This window comes from Taudactylus pleione, unplaced genomic scaffold (assembly GCF_031769625.1).
Source record: "Taudactylus pleione unplaced genomic scaffold, aTauple2 ptg000225l, whole genome shotgun sequence".
NCBI lineage: Eukaryota > Metazoa > Chordata > Amphibia > Anura > Myobatrachidae > Taudactylus > Taudactylus pleione.
The window spans coordinates 13,280,261-13,298,182 of NW_028284627.1; the positions used below are offsets into that span (position 1 = coordinate 13,280,261).

Genomic DNA, 17,922 nt, shown 5'->3' on the forward strand with positions numbered 1-17,922 from the left:
ATGCCGTTCCGGAACAGCACATCTCGTCCGCCAGCATCGCAAGTTTTCCCACGCTGCCCATGGAGGTGTGAGGCAAAACTTGTGTTGTCCGCATTACCATGAATGGCCGACATATGCGCAACCCAGCTGCATATCGCGTGGAATTATTTTTTTGATGAATAGGGATTTTTTTTGGCCTTAAATTTTGCTAATTATGTTCACTGGAAATGTATCATGCTGCCTGCCTCTGATAAATATCAAGTGATTACTATATAGCACTTGTCCATGTACTAGATATCATTATTGTATAACTTGCACATTACTTTGTAAAGGTGGGTACACACTGTACGATGTGAACCAGGACGATATGTTGCCCAGTTGGGCCGACATTTGGTAATGCGTGTACACCTCTAAACGATGTAATGAACAACGGAACAATCACTCGTTCCGTCCTTCGTTAACATGAATGGGGCCGCATGTGATGTTGTCAGGTTTGATGTGCAGAACATGAAACATGACGACATCACATGCGACCGTGGGAGCGCGCATATCGTAACGACATCGTCCCAGTGTGTACCCGGCATTAGAATTGCAGGTATATAACATTAATGGGTTTACAATAATTTGCATTGCAAATAGAAGTGGACAGGTGCCATTGATCCTAATGAAACACCTTGGCACTTTTTTGCTTCTAGGACAGAGGTTCCCAAACTCAGTCCTCATGGCACTCTAACGGTCCAGGTTTTAAGGATAACCATGCTTGGGCACTTGTGACTTAATTAGTACCTCAGTCTTTTGATTTAACCGTATGTGCTCAACCATGGATATCCTTAAAACCTGGAGCGTTAGGGTGCCTTGAGGACCGAGTTTGGGAACCTCTATTCCGTGTCTTGTATAATCTCCTCCTAGAACAAACACATTAGAAGTGTATGTGTGAATGGTGCAGGCAGCACAAAGACCATTTGTATCGCTGAGACTGAACATGGAATCGTTTCCTGTTGACTATGGCCAGGTTACAGGTCTCCTAAGGACAAAGCAGATGTTTGCACGATAATGGATACCGTTTCTCTGCCAAACGCAATTCCAGAAATGAGTTTAAAACAATTTTTTTTTTTTTTTTACATTTTGGGAGAGCGGCATCATACCAGTTTTCAGGTAATGTCTGCTAGTATTGATGTGCGTGGTAGTTTGAAAAATGTATGCTGCCCATCCACTAGACGATTAAACCTAACGGTTGAGCAATAATGACCGTCTTTATCGCTCAATCGCTTGGTAATCGCCCGCAAATCAGGCAGTAAAATGTTAAAAACGACCAGCGATGCGCGCGCCCACTGGACGTTTTTAACATCCATCATCCCCCGAACATGACGGTCAACCTGACGACCTCCGTCATGTTGCCATGTTCGGGGATGATTGATCTGCATACACTGAACGTTCAGTGTATGCACTTCACACCGCGGGAGACGACTGCGTCGTAATCGTGCTGTCGTCCCCGCATCTAGCAGTGGATGGGCAGCTTAAAGCTGACACACAGGAGTATTATATATATGGGATAATACACTCCCAGCATAAGTGTATAGGTACAGTCGAGGTTATTTGAATATTAGAATGAGGTCCGCGACCATATAATAGGTCAGTGTGCTTTTATCTAGTGACGCGTTTCACAGTCAGGGAATTCTAGTCTTCCAGACCTTCTGGGAAAGTAAGCAAATATTTACTTACCATCAGAATGCAGATATGTAGTAATACGTAGCAACCCATCCACAATCCTTGTTGACCATTTGAGTGCAAGTTGCACAATTCAAGCAAATAAGTGATAAGACAATAGCACAGGTTGGATCATCTTGTATTCTGTCGCGATCTAGGAGGCAGAATAGGCTAGTTAGGATTTAATAACCAACATTAAACAACTGAGCTGGGAAATATCAGACTTGAATGCACAAATTTCAGGAGAAAGACTCTGACTGCTGTTTGTTGTGCCAAGTGATAATGTATTTGTTTTATCTTTTTTCTTCCTATTTGCTGGTACCACAATTAGCTTCAATGATCACCCTGGTCTGTCACATGTTTCCTGGTCACACAGCTTCCATGAGTGATAGCATGCTGCTAAGCTGACTCGTGTGAGCTCAGGATCGCGTAGTCTGATTAAAGGCTTATTTTCCTGCTGAACAGAAGGCCCGGTTTACACAGCGTTGCCCTTTTAAGCATTCCAGAAATTTAGATGGTGGGGGCAAGTCATAACATTTCTGAAATGTTTCTCCTGTGTTAAAGGAACCTACTTACAGTTCCACAGGTTCCATATTCTTGCAGCTGAATGTGATCATTATTAATAGGTTTTAGATCAGAAGCCAGTAATGGCCTTTTTGCCAAATTGCTGAAAAAACTCACAGAAGGCAATTAAATAAAACATGTTATTGGATTCCGTGGGACACAAAGCCAGATTTGGGTCACAGTGACCTGATATGTATCGTATGGTGTTCATAGCATTTAATGCTGTTTAATTGCAGACTGGTCCTTTGCCAGTGGTTATAATATTGCAGCCTAATTTTCTTGTTCAGACTGATGTAATTTGAGCTGCTAAAGGGAGGCTATATTCAACTCCCCTCATCCAATTAAAAGAAAAACTGGGTATAGAGGGTCTTGGTTATTTAGGACCCCCTGTCGCCCCCCTGCTCTTACCTTACCTATTCACTTCTGCTAATGTTGAATTGAACTACTATCCTCAGCAAACACCAGGATAGTGGTTCATCACTTGCTGGTAAAGTGCAAATTCCCCAAATTACTTCTGAATGAAATACTTTTGTATTTAAAATACAAGCAGCTATGCAATGATTGGAGAAAGCATATTGCACGCAGAGATTGTCACTTTCCTCCCAGTATTTCTTCTGCATCATCAGACACTTGATCTAGTTTCCAGTAAAGAACATACCAGACTAACCGGTTCTCCACGTCATATCTCCTGCGATAGTGAACTTTTGTCAGCCCAGGTTTCTGTTCAGAAGTTTCAGATTATTTAGGCATCAAGATTGTTATGGAGACAGGAGTGACACAGTGACTTAGCTATGATACGGCATATGCTAGAGGCCCGGCGATATAGTCAAAGTGCATCTCAGAATTCGTACAGCTTTAAGTTATACATTAGATGCATTGTTTCTGCTGTCACTTTGTCCACAGTTCATATTATTACCATAAAATCAAATTATGCAAAGTTAATAGCCCAGGTCCAAATTTAATAGCCAGCATTTTCATAACTAACAATTTGCAAGCTGCTCAAAAATGTTTTGGAATGTGGTCATTGGCAGATAACATGGCATTGGTCGGATTGTGGACAGAATGGTATGTAGTCAGGAAGCTGGCGGTTGAAATGCCGACCGCTGGCTTCCCGACTGACATATCCCGACAAGGGACTAATGATAGGCGTCGAAATCCCGATGCCTATCATCAGTATGTCGGGATCCCGATTCCCGGCATACCGAACAAAGGTAAGCCAGACCGCGGGGTCGGACAGCTGCAGGGCAGGGGGAGGGTTAGGTTACTGGCTCCTGGGGGGGGATTTAGGGTTAGGCACCCCCCCGCGAGGGTTAGGGTCAGGCTAGGGAATACGGGGGTTAGACACCCACTGGGGGAGGTTACGGTTAGGCATTAGAAGGGGGGGTTAGGCACCCCTAGAGGAGGGTTAGGGGGGGGTGGGGGAAAAGGGTTAAAAATAGTACAAATACTTACTCTGTCGGGATCTTCTAGTGCCGGTCCTCTGGCGTCGGGATTTGAATACCGGTTCCGGGCAGAATATCGTTATCCTTCTAAAAAGGAGAATTTGCCCTTAACTAGCAACTTATTGGTTGCTATCATTTAACTAGTACATTCTATAAAAGGAAGATTTAATAAATCTCCCTTCCCCAGTGTATTATATATTAAAAATGTATCCACTCTTGCTGGGAACCATTACACACCAGGGATTGGAGCTTTCAGACACCTCCTGTAACTTGTGCTGTTCCAGCTTTCAGCGCTACAGGCCTATAGTGGAACTTTAGTGATGATATGGGTCATTCCATGTTAAGTGAACCAATTTTGATGATCATCCCAACTTGCTGATTGTGCACTGCGGAGTCGGTGACAGTTGCACTCACCCCCACTTTGAGGGCCATAGTTTTGCTACTATTGCATATTGTGAATTAAAATTTTCCCAACGTTCGTTTGACATATATACCAACGTTCTTTTATCAAAATTGAAGATGGCCTTGTGGGCACCCCTGGTCCACTTGACATGGAATGACCAGTAGGGGGCGATTCAATTGTTAATGCCGACGGCTGTCAGTGCTGGCCGCCCGACAGAGCAATTCAAATGCTACTCCGGGCACAATAGCCGTTGGAATTTCTGCTGGCCCCCTCCTTAGGAGGTGATCAGAAATGTGTGTTAAGTCCTGATTTTTGGTGCCCAAACTGCTGTTTGGGAACTTTAGATGGGCTCAACCGTTAAACCCTGTCTAATTACAACAAATACAATAAGCAAGATAATTAATGGGTGAACAAAAACAGTTGAGTTGCAATATTGGGCCTTGAAGTACAATGGAATCGCCCCCATAGATTGACCCATGGAATGAGGTCTACAGTGTTTTATACTATCATATTGTGCCTGAGAAAGCCAAACAGTGGATTCAGTTCTTACAGTTCCTGGCAGGTAAGTTGCAAAGGATGTCTCATCACCGGACATCTCCAGAAGGGAGATTAATTAACGTTCATAAAAGATGTGTTTCTTAGGAGAGTTTGTAAAACCAAATGCCCGACATACACCTGCCGATCTGGTCACTTGACTAAAGCACCAGGATCGGTGCCCAGTATAGAGACACATGCCCAGTAATAATCTGATCCGTTTCAATTCCGTTATTATCTGCATTTGGGTAATTGTGTAATGCCATACCCCATGATATTCAATAATTGTAGAGCAGCAGTTTCCATACAAAGGCTGGAGAATGATGAAGAATTTTCATCTCTATCTGATAAAACCATCAGTCAACCTGTATTCTTTCTAGCAGCCCAAATGATTGAGATCTTTAGAAAGTGCACCCAAAAAAATGAAACTGCTGTAAAGTTTTAAGTACTGTTGATCCTAGCATTTGTGACTTATCCATAGGCTCTTCTAATCTACATTGGTAGACGTCCAAGACATGAATACACGTAGCACAATTATTATCACAGAACACTGGAAATGTTGCACCTGAGTCTAGTCTTCAGGATTGCGTCCAGCGATTCAGTCGCATGACCATTCCCGGGCCTCATGGCTGTAAGAATGGGATAGGCTAAGCTTTGTGCTATGTCACAAATCTACTTTCGTCATTTGAGAGTAAACGATTCTATGTCAGACTTTGGACATGTTCCATCCTATTACAATATTGTTTTCAATGTTTGATGACTTACTGGAAAGTGCTGTGAGATCTGATCTAGGTGAATTGTCCTATTTGTTAGCTGAAAGTAACACCACCTGCTGCTTCCTGGAGTAATCCGATTCTCGTAAAGGAACTGTGTTTGCATGAACCACTGTTATTAAAGGTCTCTAAGCCTAAAATGCAGGTTCATACAATATTTAAAAAATACAGACGGTAGCATTTAAACTGCACACTATGCCGTAACTGGGCCTTGTACGTGTCATACCTAAAACTTTCCATGTCAGTGGTGTCATTGAACTCTAAGGGCGGTATTCGATTGTTTTAGCGTGCCCGATCTCTCGGCTAAAGTGACAGGAGATCGCGGTGCACTATTCAGTTGATGCCTGTTATCGCACCCATAGAGGTTTGGTTTAGCCACATAAAACGGCTACCCCTCAACCAAAGTGCTGCCCGAGATCGCGAAAAATGCCGTTCGGTCACTTTTCGCCTAATTCAGTTCGCACCACTCCGGAGGGCGCGAGCAGATATGGAGCGCCGGCAGCTGATCGCGCCCGTCAAAAGCAACAATTGATTAGCTCCTGTCCGGCGCATAGGGGGACTAAACAATTGAATTCCGCCCTTAGGCGATTAGATGCTTGTACAAAATAGCAATATAAGTTTATTGATCATGTAGTGCACAGTTTCACATTAAAATCCACAGGTTATAGCTTAACACACATGGGGTTGATCTGTTTCAGTATGGCTACACACGGGATTCCAGTTGGACAGATTGAGCCATGAATTCTTGGCAGGAATCCGGGTCACATGTGGCATATTCTAACCAACGGGTCACTACAGACAGACCAACAGCCATTATTGCTCTGGGACCTTATGGCTCAAAGGATGGGATAAGATCTGTCCCTACGTCGCAATTCTGCTTTTGTCATTTTTGGGTTAACTGTTCTCAATGCCCACAAATGAATCCAATGGATTTGAGTTAATTCTTGGCCATTGCAATTTGTGTTTTGTGGCCAATGATATTGTACCAGTATTGTTCTAGGTGCTTCCTCATAAGACACCAATTGTTTTTCTTGGTAACTATGTCGGAAAGATTTGTGTCATTCAAAGGGAAAAAGTATTAATGTGACAGGACAGGCAATAGTTATTACACAAGAGCGAAGTAGAAAGTTAATTTGTGACAGGCTATATTGTGCTATCTGCCTTCTCTGAGAGAATGTGTATTTTTTCCTGCTAGTGGAACAACTTAGCAGAAATTAGAATTGTTTAGGTAGGTGCATCTGGGTGTGAGCACTCTGCTAGATGGCTTCCTCTCCGGGGTGTGCCTGCTGTGAACATTGACCCCGAGCCGATCCAGCATTCTGTTTTCAGTTCATTTCTTTTTGCCTTACTAAACTCTTTAGTATGTTAAATAGTTTTGCTCCAAGAGGTTACTCTCTAGAACTAACATTTGCAGGTTTCTCTGCAAATAACACACCTGGCACCTAAAGCGGTGATGGGCAACTGAAGGCCTGTGAGCTGTTTGTGCATCTCAAAGCTTCATAATGTATACCTATTTCCTACATCCATTTTGTGGGTCAATTCACTAGAAACTAGTGACCTTATGGAGGCATAAGGCACTCTGTGCCTCAGTAATGTCGTTAGTGTCTGGTAAGTAGGCTGCATTCTCGTGAATTGAGCTCATAAAATGGCTGCCGCCTCTGTGTGAAGACAACACAGGTACACTTTAGTATATGACTAATAATCCTGGATGGCTTTGATTTTATGTAGAAGGTTATATGGATTATATCCTTTATGGAAATGTCACCCTCTATTCTCTGTCAGTCAATAGCCTTTTTCTTGTTAGGGCTGACGTTACCATGGAAAGGATTTCAGCAGAGCATTAAAAGCAATAGAGGTAAATGTTTACTTTGCCTATTAAAGACGTCTGTGCGGTGCGCACCATTTATTTATTTAGCATTGAGCCAAATTGCAAAGATTTGGGTGAGAGAAAGGACATGGGAACAGTTGATATGTAGCCAGTGTGATCAGCGCTTCGCATTGCCCGAAGTATGCGTGTGTCTGACACCACAGGCTGCGCAGTAATGATCTACAATTATTATGCAATTAGAGCTGTAATTATAGATCTGGCAGACTAGACTAAACTTTTATCGCGCTCTGGTTATGTACACGGCTGTATTATCCCGTCGCAGCTGAAGAAATAGAAATTGAATCCTTTTATACAGTTTGCAAGATTTGGGAACTAAAAAAGTAAATGTTCATAATTATGAAAACACATAACCTCCCTACATTTGTGCTGTCTAGGATTAATGTTTGTCAAGTTCCAGCGTTTGGATTATCCCGGCCTCCCAGAGGAATTTCCCACTCTGACACATGGCAGGTCCATATTTTATGGAAGATTTACAGAACCACGTTTTTTACTGTTTCACAGAAATGAAGTTTCCCTTTGCAGCAGCGTTCGGTCCTGACGTTCCATTACAGTGCTCTCTTTCTGTCACAGTGTTCCATCCCCAATCCATCACACAGCGGAACTTCCTGACACATTTATAGCACAGTGTCCTGATGCAGGTCAAAAAGCTGAAACTGCAGTCACTTCACAGACATCACTGACTCCGCCCCTGTTTCTTCCAATCCACACTGTGCATTTCTTTCAACGAAGTCTCTGCCAAGCAGTGTTTGCCATATTAGAAAAGCACATACATAGCAGAGAACATGATGGACAATATTAAGTATGGACAGTCCAGCTATTTCAAATACATTTTCCAGCACAGTAATACCCAGCATCAGATATGTATTACTGTCATGTGGGTTTACTTGTCCTGTAACATGTAAACCCTGTAATCTGATAATGAAGTCTTTTAGCATATATACTCTTTTGACTAATAATTTCCCAAAGTTTGTTGTTGAGCAGATCTATAATGTCTCCCAAATTAGTTCTCTGATCTGGCAGACAAACACTCTGAGCAGAATGTCACCTTTTATAGTAACCGTGCTATCTTCAGCATACAGATGTGTCCTCATACTTATAGCCTCAGTACACCACCCTGCGCCACTTGCCTGCTGTGAGTGAGCTGTCCGGTCGTGTGCTACTCTGCTAGCGTCAGGCGTTTTTGTTTTTTTTCCAAAATGTGTCTAAGGCCCGTATTCGATTAGACGCGAAAAGCCGAGATCCGTGAAAAAGTTTCGTGGATTGCGGCTTTTCGCCTGTCGGAAAATTATCGCTGTATTCAATTTCAGCCGCCTTTCACGTACGCAGAAAGTCAATGCAATGTAATAAGGGAAAAAGATTTGCCTCTGAATAGCAGGAGAAAAGAAGTGCAAATTTCTGTTTGGGGGTGCAAAGGTGGGGAAACCTCTCAGAACCCTTTGGACGATTGCGTCTAAAAATTCCTGAAAAAACTTAAGAGCACCCCAAAAAAGTACTTTGAATTTGAGGGTGAAAAATCACAAAGTTCGCAAACTAGAGAAATAAGGTTCTGGGGGTGCTCTAAGAAGGGGTCAAGTGTTTTGGGGATTGCAGGTGCTTTTTGGGGGATGAATTTCACTGTTTTTAAAAGTTAACTTTAAGACATGAAAACATGCTAGCACCCATTTTCAGGTACCCCAAATTTGCCAGGACTGCATATTTTCGCTAAAAAATACTGCTTTATGTCATTCTTCACCACTTGTGCAAATATGCTAATTCGTGGCAATTGTACCAATTTAAGTACCCCAAACAGTTTTATTAGGGCTAATCGGGCACTACTACATTCATCCCCAATGTCAGTGCATCTATTTGGGGGGGTACAGGCTGATTTCCCTGATTCTGACACCACTTTCTGCCTGTTCTGAATTTGCTTGTCGCTGTTTTCGCGTCTTTTGGAATTGAATACGGCGAATAGCAGGGGCGTGCACGATACGTTTCCGCGGCTAAAATACGCGGTGTAGGCGAAAAGTACGGCATGCAAAACTTTATCGCAAGTGCGAAGCTAATTGAATACGGCCCTAAGTCGCAATCCTTGTGGCTAGCACGCACCAGCAGACTGTGCTAATTAATTTGATGCACGTGTCCACATACTGTACATCTATCCTCTGTGCACTTCAAGTCGCGTTACACGTAACGTATGAGAGCCATGTGACTTGGTAGCACCGAGCATCTTTTCGTGTGACTTTTTATCTCGAAATGCGGCTTATTCACACAGAGATGCGAATGGGACACACAGGCAGCTTCTGGTTAAAATAATATGCAGCATGCCTATATTCTATGTGCGACTGCGGGTGTATCTGCATGCAATATGCTGCGTTACAGTATCAGCGGCTGTGACTGTAACGTAGTGTTTCTCATGCATATGCACTCGCACACAGAATATAGGCATGCTGCATATCATTTTTATCAACAGAAGCTGTTTGTGCGTCCCATTCGCATCTCTGTGCGAATAAGACGCTCTGCGCTATCTACTCATAGCATGGCGTGACTAGAAGGACTGTTTAATATGCAAGAGGCTAGTTGTATGAGGACACATCTGTATGTGACACTTGTATATTGAGTCTGTATATTAACCACCAGAGAACTTGGAATGAGAAAAGCCGCTGCATTGTAGCACATCGTATACAGATTCAGAGACTCACTCGCACACAGATATTCAAGTGTCGCAGATCAAAATCATCAGCACAGTCTGCTGGTGCGACTTGGACGCATTTTCAGCAAAAAAGACGCCCGGCTCCTACAGAGTCTCTCAGGACCTGGCACACCGAGAGGGGCTTTTTAGCGCGACTGCAGCAAATATATATATAGAAGGACACGTCTGTACAGTCGTTTGTTGTTTTTCTTATAGTCCTGAAAATGTAATCAGCTTCTGTGCTTTAATAGTTGTGTTACGTCCTTTACAACAGTAATGCTGGAATGTGGCGACCTCCGTAATATATAACTACTTTTAGTACAAAATGACAATCTGCCATAGAGTTTAGTATAAATATTCTTTATTTAGTGTGGGATTATTATGACCAATAAGTCAACACTTCTTAAGAAATGGTTTTAATAAAGTTTTATAAACTAAAGTGCATCTGACCAGGTCATTGGTGTCAAACATGTGACCCTCCAGCTGCTGTGGAACTACATATCCAATCGTGCCCTGCCACAGTTTTAGCATGCCCTAATAGCAAAACTGTGGCAGTGCATTCTGGGATGTGTAGTTCCACTGCAGCTGGAGGGCTGTATGTTTCACATCACTGGACCAGGTGAAAGGTGGTTTGTGTCAGCTGCCCACGTCTCGTACTTCTATCCACTCTATGCACTAATAATGCTCGTTCATCCAATGGCCCAACGCAGGCTGTAGGGCGCTTGTTAGTCTGTATTATGAAAGGTCATGAACTGCAATTTGTTGTAAACAAGGTTTGCTTTAAAACAATCTTCTCACTTTATTATGTACCTGAGGCAATCATCTTATGGTCTGGGAACAGAGACGTGACACAATCCAGGACTTTCATGCTCCCTGGCACCAATGGACAGTGCTTAGTGGAGCCCTCTTGTGTATGCTTATGTAATTACACAAACTACTGAATCTGAAAAGAGAGTTGGAATTCCAGCACCAGAACTGGCCCAGTTCAATTGTGTGATTTTTGACTGTGGGTGGTTGTTAGGGTTTCCAAATATCATTCTGACTTCGTTATTTTAAATTCAGAGTTAATCATATTCTATGTATAGGCGTACTACTGATAACTCCATATTATCATCATTAAGGGGAAATGAAGTAGAGGGAGTCGTTTTGTCAGTGTACAGTGTATAGGAAGTAATTTCCTTCATACAACATTTGCACTTTCAATAGGAGAGGGAGGAGGATTTGCTCCCATTATTCTATATCTAAAACAAAACTTTCATTATTTATTAATAAACTAAAGATAAGTGCATTCTAAAAAAATAAATGAAACAAATGTCTTCAGACTGCAATAATTGTTTATTTCACCAATAATTTTATGTAAATGTCAATTTTAGTGTAGTGTATAGTCACTTTAGGTTATTAAATAGTTAATAATAATGTTATATAATTAACTGTTTTTCATAATCATTTTCACAGATTATCAAAAACTGGGGGTAAATTTACTAAAGTGAGAGGTTTTAGAAGATGTTGTTACCATTAGCAACCAATCAGATTCTAGCTATTATCTTCTATAAGGTGCTAATTAAATGGTACTTAGAATCTGATTGGTTGCTATGGGCAACCTCTCCACTTCTAAAAACTCACTTTAGTAAATACACTCCTGGTTGTCACGTTCTATTCCATCACAGGTCAGGAGTTGAACATCACATGGTGAAGTGTTCCCATCATCTCAGCAAAGCATCACCCTGTGGTTTACAGCTAGAATTTTCCATTAATATTTCCCATTCTGTCTCTCCTCCATGTAGTGCTAGAATGAAGCAAGTTCCACCAGGTCCTAGGAGTGTCCTATTGTATGTAAATGGATCTTAAACTATATATACTGCCCCTTTGAAAGGACCACGCCATTATAAATGAATGGTTTTAAGAATCCATTAAGTGCACTTTAAAAAAAGTGATACATTGCAAATTGCTTATCTCTACTGCTCGCCAAAGAGCTTCCATCAGCCACGGATTACTCCACAAGTGCCGCAGATGGGAATCATGGATTAGTGGCTGCCAGAATTACCTGCAACTTGTTCTGTGCTTCTTGTGCTGTGATATTACCACAAAACTAATGTACAAATCATCCCGAGAGGTGATACCGGAATATTATATAAAATCCCAGCACTCAGGAGGTGATGTAGCTAATACCCCTTTCAGACTATTGGCAAAATCACATGTACCCGGGATTTTGCTTAGTCTGAAAGGGTCCTTAATAAAAAATTTAAAAAACCCAACCCGACATTTGAACCCAGGTAGTTACAAAGGTTAAATTTGGGATCTACCCGGGTTGTGTTGTGTAAAAGGGTAACCCGAGGCATCTAACCCGGGACCCATTTACAGCATAGGCAGAGCCGGAGCTTGGAGATTATATCATGTGGTGCCGGCACTGCACCCATGTGCAGCGATGTGGCCGACCCGGGAATAAGCTGCCTGCCTGAAGGGACTGAGCCGGGTTGCATCCGGGTTGGACCCCCAGTCAAAATTCCAGGTGCGACCCGGCATTGTAATCTGAAAGGGGTATTAATTAAAAGGTGGCTGATCCACTAGAGGCCACTTCCTCCGGCTAAATTATATATTGCTTTCTCGAAACATCACAAGTACATACATCTTACTTTAACTTGCATCCAAAGTCTGAGAATGACGTCAGTATGGTTTATTTGGTGTCTATCCAATTAGAATATCAGATCCATAACAATTAACGATAGAATATAGGGCGGACTAGTGTCCAAGTAATAGTAACAAGGTGTTTATTTGTTTCGTATCAGCAAATGAGTCCGCATAGTCCCTAGGGTCTCCCAGTTTATTTTTCAGATGATGAATTACATTGTGCCTGTAGCTACATACTTGGAGACAGTGGCATGGGAAAGGACCAATTATTTTGTACCTTTTTACCTTCATAAATGCCTGCACTGATGTGGTGGTGATATGCAGAAGATCCTTCTATGTTTGGACAACTAGATGCTTTTCACCCCCTGGATCGCTTGTTCACTGCTAACCCCCTATTCTAGTGAGATTAAACTCCCTTCTCCAGGCATGACGTGTGTAACAGGCATATTACATACATTTTAAAAACTTTTTGTTTTGGTTTTTAACTTGCATCAGCTTTATCCCAAATAGCAACGGTTGGCTCACGACGTGGCCCCTTAGTTCAAGAGAACTTACCCAAGTTTCATCCAGCGCTGACAACTCATGCAGTGATTGTGTTAGAAAACGCAGAACTAGTTGTAGGAGGTGAGGGTGTTAGTTACAAGTTCATAATTTGGTACAATTAGCCTTTCATCTAATTAGACCTACTTAGTAACTGTGTTTCACACTCTGATATTATCAGACAGTGTTAATATGAAATTGTCCCTTATACCCCTTTCAGGTATACAACCCGGGAAATTTCCTGCTCAGACCCGGGGAATTTCTCCTGTGCAAATTCCCGGGTATTTGGTCGAGACGCTCTGCACTGTCAGCTCAAAGCAGCAGCGCTGAGCGTCCTATAGGACGCTCTGCGCTGTCAGCTCAAAGCAGCAGCGCTGAGCGTCCTATAGGACACTCTGCGCTGTCAGCTCAAAGCAGCGCTGAGACGCTCTGTGCTGTCAGCTACATGCAAAAGCTTCTTGGTGCTGCCCGGGAGTAGTAAATTCCCGGGTAGCACCATTCCATTCAGACAGAAGCAGGGTAATTAAGTCCCGGGAAAAACCCTGGTCGATTGCAGGGGCGGCTACCCGGGAACGTATTCCCGGGTAGGTACCTTTCACACAGACATGAGACCCGGGAATTTTGGCCGAGGCAGGCCAAAATCCCGGGAATCTCAGTATGTCTGAAAGGGTATTATTATTATTATAATGACGTGGACATGAAAAAGTTGCTGCTTTCACATTGTCTTTATCAATGTCCACTGCTGTGCCTGGACCATTAATTGGATCCTGTGTCCTCCGTGGTATCCCACTGCGAGTCACAGTATATTTACTTAGCAGTTTTATGTGTGGCAATGATGAACTGAACTGACAGAAAAGATATTACCTGTGTTCCTAGCTAGTTATTGCCATGTGGTATGGTACATAACGGGCTATACAAATAATTTTCAGTAGGCTTATTGATCATAACATGCTGGAGGGTAAATCGCGGTAGTGTAAAAGATCAGTAAATATGAAATAGTAGTTGCCCTATACAGAAAAGAGGTACCAATGCCTCTTGCCTCACTTATGTCTGCCCTCACTGTGTGTCGGCTACAAATGAAGTGTAATGGTAAAGCTGCTTGTGTCCTCTATATGTAGCATTATGTAATGATGTAAGGTGAAGCTGCAGTGATTGTGGAGGTCTCTGTTCTTGTTGGGATAAGTTGTAATATATTGAACGGATATGGCCCAGTGTAATGAAGCCTGGTGTATTGCTGATAATTTATCATCCTTCCAGTCAGAGTTTTCCCGCAAGGCATTCTTCTCTTCTGGTTCATATACTGAAATGTGCTTACACATTGAAAACCTCCACAGTTTTGTGGGTCTCCCACGGTGTTGGAGGGTTTACTGTTCTCCCAGAACGGGGTCAGAATCCATATGCTCAGGAGCCCGCTTTTTCCAGTATGTAACTTGATTTATTTGCTGTCACACAAACCTAATTCCTTGAGACTTGAAGCTGTAGAGGTGCCAAGGAACTGCCATCACAGGCTGCTCCTTCCTAACCCCCCCAAAAAAATCTCCACATGATTTCCTTCCAAGAGGCCCTAACAAACCCACAAGGACAGCACCTCCCTTCAACTACGCCGTGTATCCTCCAATATCACATCCATATCAATCACAGAAGGTTTTATGCTAACGAGCTGCTCCTGCCTCCTCCCAACCAGTCCTCCACATCTGGATGTAAATTCCTTCTCTGCACTGAGGTCACCGGGACCCTGGGTATGGCACAGAGCGAGGTCTGATCTTTACATGGGAAAGGAAGAGAAGGCCTGGGGTCCCCTCCTTCCAAGATGTGTTTTGTATTTAATTACTTTGGATGGAAGCCACTTATAGTTGAGTTTCCTTAACTCAACGTCTGCTGCTTAACAAAACTGCAGTTTAGTTTAACCCTTTTGTTCCCAAAACGAGTCATACCTGGGACAATCAGAATATGATACAGGCAGGTGGTTGTTACTTGTGCCATTCGCTGTGACAGAACTTAGTGTCTTTTCCACCCTCTAATCAAAGTGCAGTTATTTTGTAACCTGTTATCTCCTCATTACTAAGAGGCAGTAAGAGTAATAGGCAGGTATTGCTCCCCCACGGGCATCCTGCCACCCGAAATCTCTACATTCTCAGTATGATCGGTTTATGTTGACCACAAGCCATTTATGCTGGACTAATTCCAAGGGTTATGTGTGATCCCTGGTCTCATTTGTATTCCAGATCCTAATGGAATACAACCTCCCCCCTCCCTTATTCGTAGATAAGTTAAATGCATTGTAAGGTGTCCTCAGGGTATCCGCAGTACTAGGCACGGTCCATCCCATTCTGTAGAAGCAGCTCATTAAGGAGCCCAGTGTTATTATTAAGTCTCTATGTACGGCTCAGGACAAATGCTAATCACATGTGTTTTCTCTCTTTTGCAGCACCAATGTGGTGATGAATTATTCAGAGATAGAGTCTAAGGTTCGAGAGGCGACCAACGATGACCCCTGGGGACCTTCCGGGCAGCTCATGGGAGAGATAGCTAAGTAAGTAATGGCTGGTTTCCCCGGAGAAGAGAGGCAATTCTTTCCCAGTTATAACTTTCTGTGAAGGTGGAGAGCAGGGGCAGGAAACTTTATTCGCCCTGTCTTCTGTGCTTGGAATAGGAATACATTTCTCGTTTTGTGGTGTATTACGGTTTATTTAAAATAGCTGGAGTGATGCTTATTGCACAGATCCACATCAGCCTTGGGGTATCAACATCGGCTAATGTATCCGATTAACGTGTAGGTAACTCTCATATTCACTAGTGTGCACGCATTCATTGTAAAAAAATCCTGGCTGTAAAACATCATTATAGAAATCGCATTCATTTACTGTAACTCTGATCAGCCAATCATATGTTTGCTTTTCAGCAGTCGTCTGTCGCACTATTTTCTTGCTATATGCTAAGGTGATCTTAGGTGCTACGGTGTTGACAGGCAATTAGGTCCGCTGTAGGCATTATGGCCACAAATGGCAGTCTGTTTAGTCACAAAGTGACAATCTCAACCGGTATCTGATTGGAAACAGTCACTCTAGTTGTAGCACAGGGAATGTGGCCATTTGGGTTGATTGTGGAATGACTAGATCCATCTGATTATTTATGGGGAAATTGGTTGTAGATATTTGGTCTGGAATCTGCCAGTGCACAGATTTCAGTTCCAGAAACTACCTGAGGGGCCCTTCCTGCAAAGCTAAATATACAGTCTATGATACGGACTGGTTGTACCATAGTGGCCCTCACTTGCAAGGTGGGTGTCATGTAATTGCTTTCTTCAGCTCTGGACAGGCAGAAACCTATTATGGATATGAAATGGTCCATTTCCACACTGCAGGTTCTGGCAATGTGGTGAAATGTCAGGCAACTCCTGATTGGATGGCTCAGCACAATTTTATTCTGTGTGTAAGGTATCTCTGTCCTGTGTTCCTGAAATTGTTATAGAAGCTGCCAGCAGAGGTTCCCAGTCACATTATGAGAGACAAAAACTATTGTGTTAATGGACCCGTAGGAGACTTTCAAAAATTAAAATCAGGATCCAACTTCGGGGTACATGTCTTTCTACTTCAGGGTCCATAGGGGGTCCACAGGGTTGACCTTGGGTTATAGCTGGAACAGGATCCATGGGCACCACACAGTTAAGCTTTTAGCTCCCAGGATGCACTTGGGTCCTCCTCTATACCCCGCCCCCGAGCCACAGGCACCCCAGTGTAAGCTGGTGCCCGGCCGGAGTCGGTCACCGCGCAGGGGGGCTGCAGGAGCAGCCCCCAAAAGCTTTTATTTTAAGTTAAATTTTATTTATTTTTAATCTATTTTTACTACAGACGGCAGCGAAGGGCTGTCTGTACAGACGCCCACGCTGCCGCTCTGATCCCCGACTGGCGCCGCGACGCCAGTACTGATCTGGGGATCGCGGCGGGAGGGCAGAGTCCGTACTAGCCGGACTCTGTCTACCTCCCAGGACTGCTGCCGGAGTCGCCGGGGATTCAGGTAAGCCGCGCGTCGCTGGCTAGCGGCGGCGCGCGGAATGCCTTAAATGCAGTCCTTTAGCCTCCGGTCCGGGGGACAGACCGGAGGCTGCTGGCAGTGGCGGCGGGCCCCCCCCATAACCCGTGGGACCACTAGACCACCAGGGATAACCGGCAAGCGGGAAGCCAGCATCCCTGGGGTTAATGGCCAGCCAGGGGAGGAAGCCTTCCCTGTCAGCGGCTCCTCCCCTCAGCTCAGCGCGCCTTTCAGCACGCAGTCTGGCGTCGCTGAGCTGCAGATTCCTCGGCCACTCCTCCTCTGAGGTCTCCAGCGGCCATTTTCCCAGTGGCAGCGCAGATCTCAGGGAGCACGCGGACCGGTCCCCCTGTGTACCTCTCCCCTGATTAAGGACAGCGTACACAGCACTATAGCCCTCCCAGACACTGAATCTGGGCAGGTTGATTGTAGTGTAAAGGTGCAGTGAGTATATCTTCCTGCATGGTATGTGACTTTTTGCTAGTGCTGCCTGTCTGTGCTTATTTTCCGCTTACTGTCAGCTTATACCTATCCCTTTACTTCTCCTACAAGCCCTGCAGGTGTGTGGGGGAGGGGCGTTTCTACTGACCTCACTTATATAGATCACGTATTTGTGAGGTCCGTCACATACAGTTGTGTGCTACTCAGTGCCATATTGTGGGCTGTTGTTCAGCACACCGGTGAGTGCGTTTTACTTCTACCCTGGTGCCAGATATATAATATATTCTGTCATGTCAGACGAGGAGGTTGAGCGCTCAGTGGCT

General features: G+C 43.7%; 1 protein-coding gene across 3 annotated transcripts in view; it reads left to right on the plus strand.

Annotated features, from left to right (window-relative positions):
- Positions 1 to 17,922, plus strand: part of CLINT1 (clathrin interactor 1) — a 98,667-nt gene that overhangs the window by 38,059 nt on the left and 42,686 nt on the right. For all 3 annotated transcript variants that reach the window (XM_088478944.1, XM_088478943.1, XM_088478945.1), the window contains exon 2: positions 15,555 to 15,659. In XM_088478944.1, the coding sequence (XP_088335070.1) occupies positions 15,555 to 15,659 (105 nt within the window). The remainder of the gene's footprint in view (positions 1 to 15,554; positions 15,660 to 17,922) is intronic.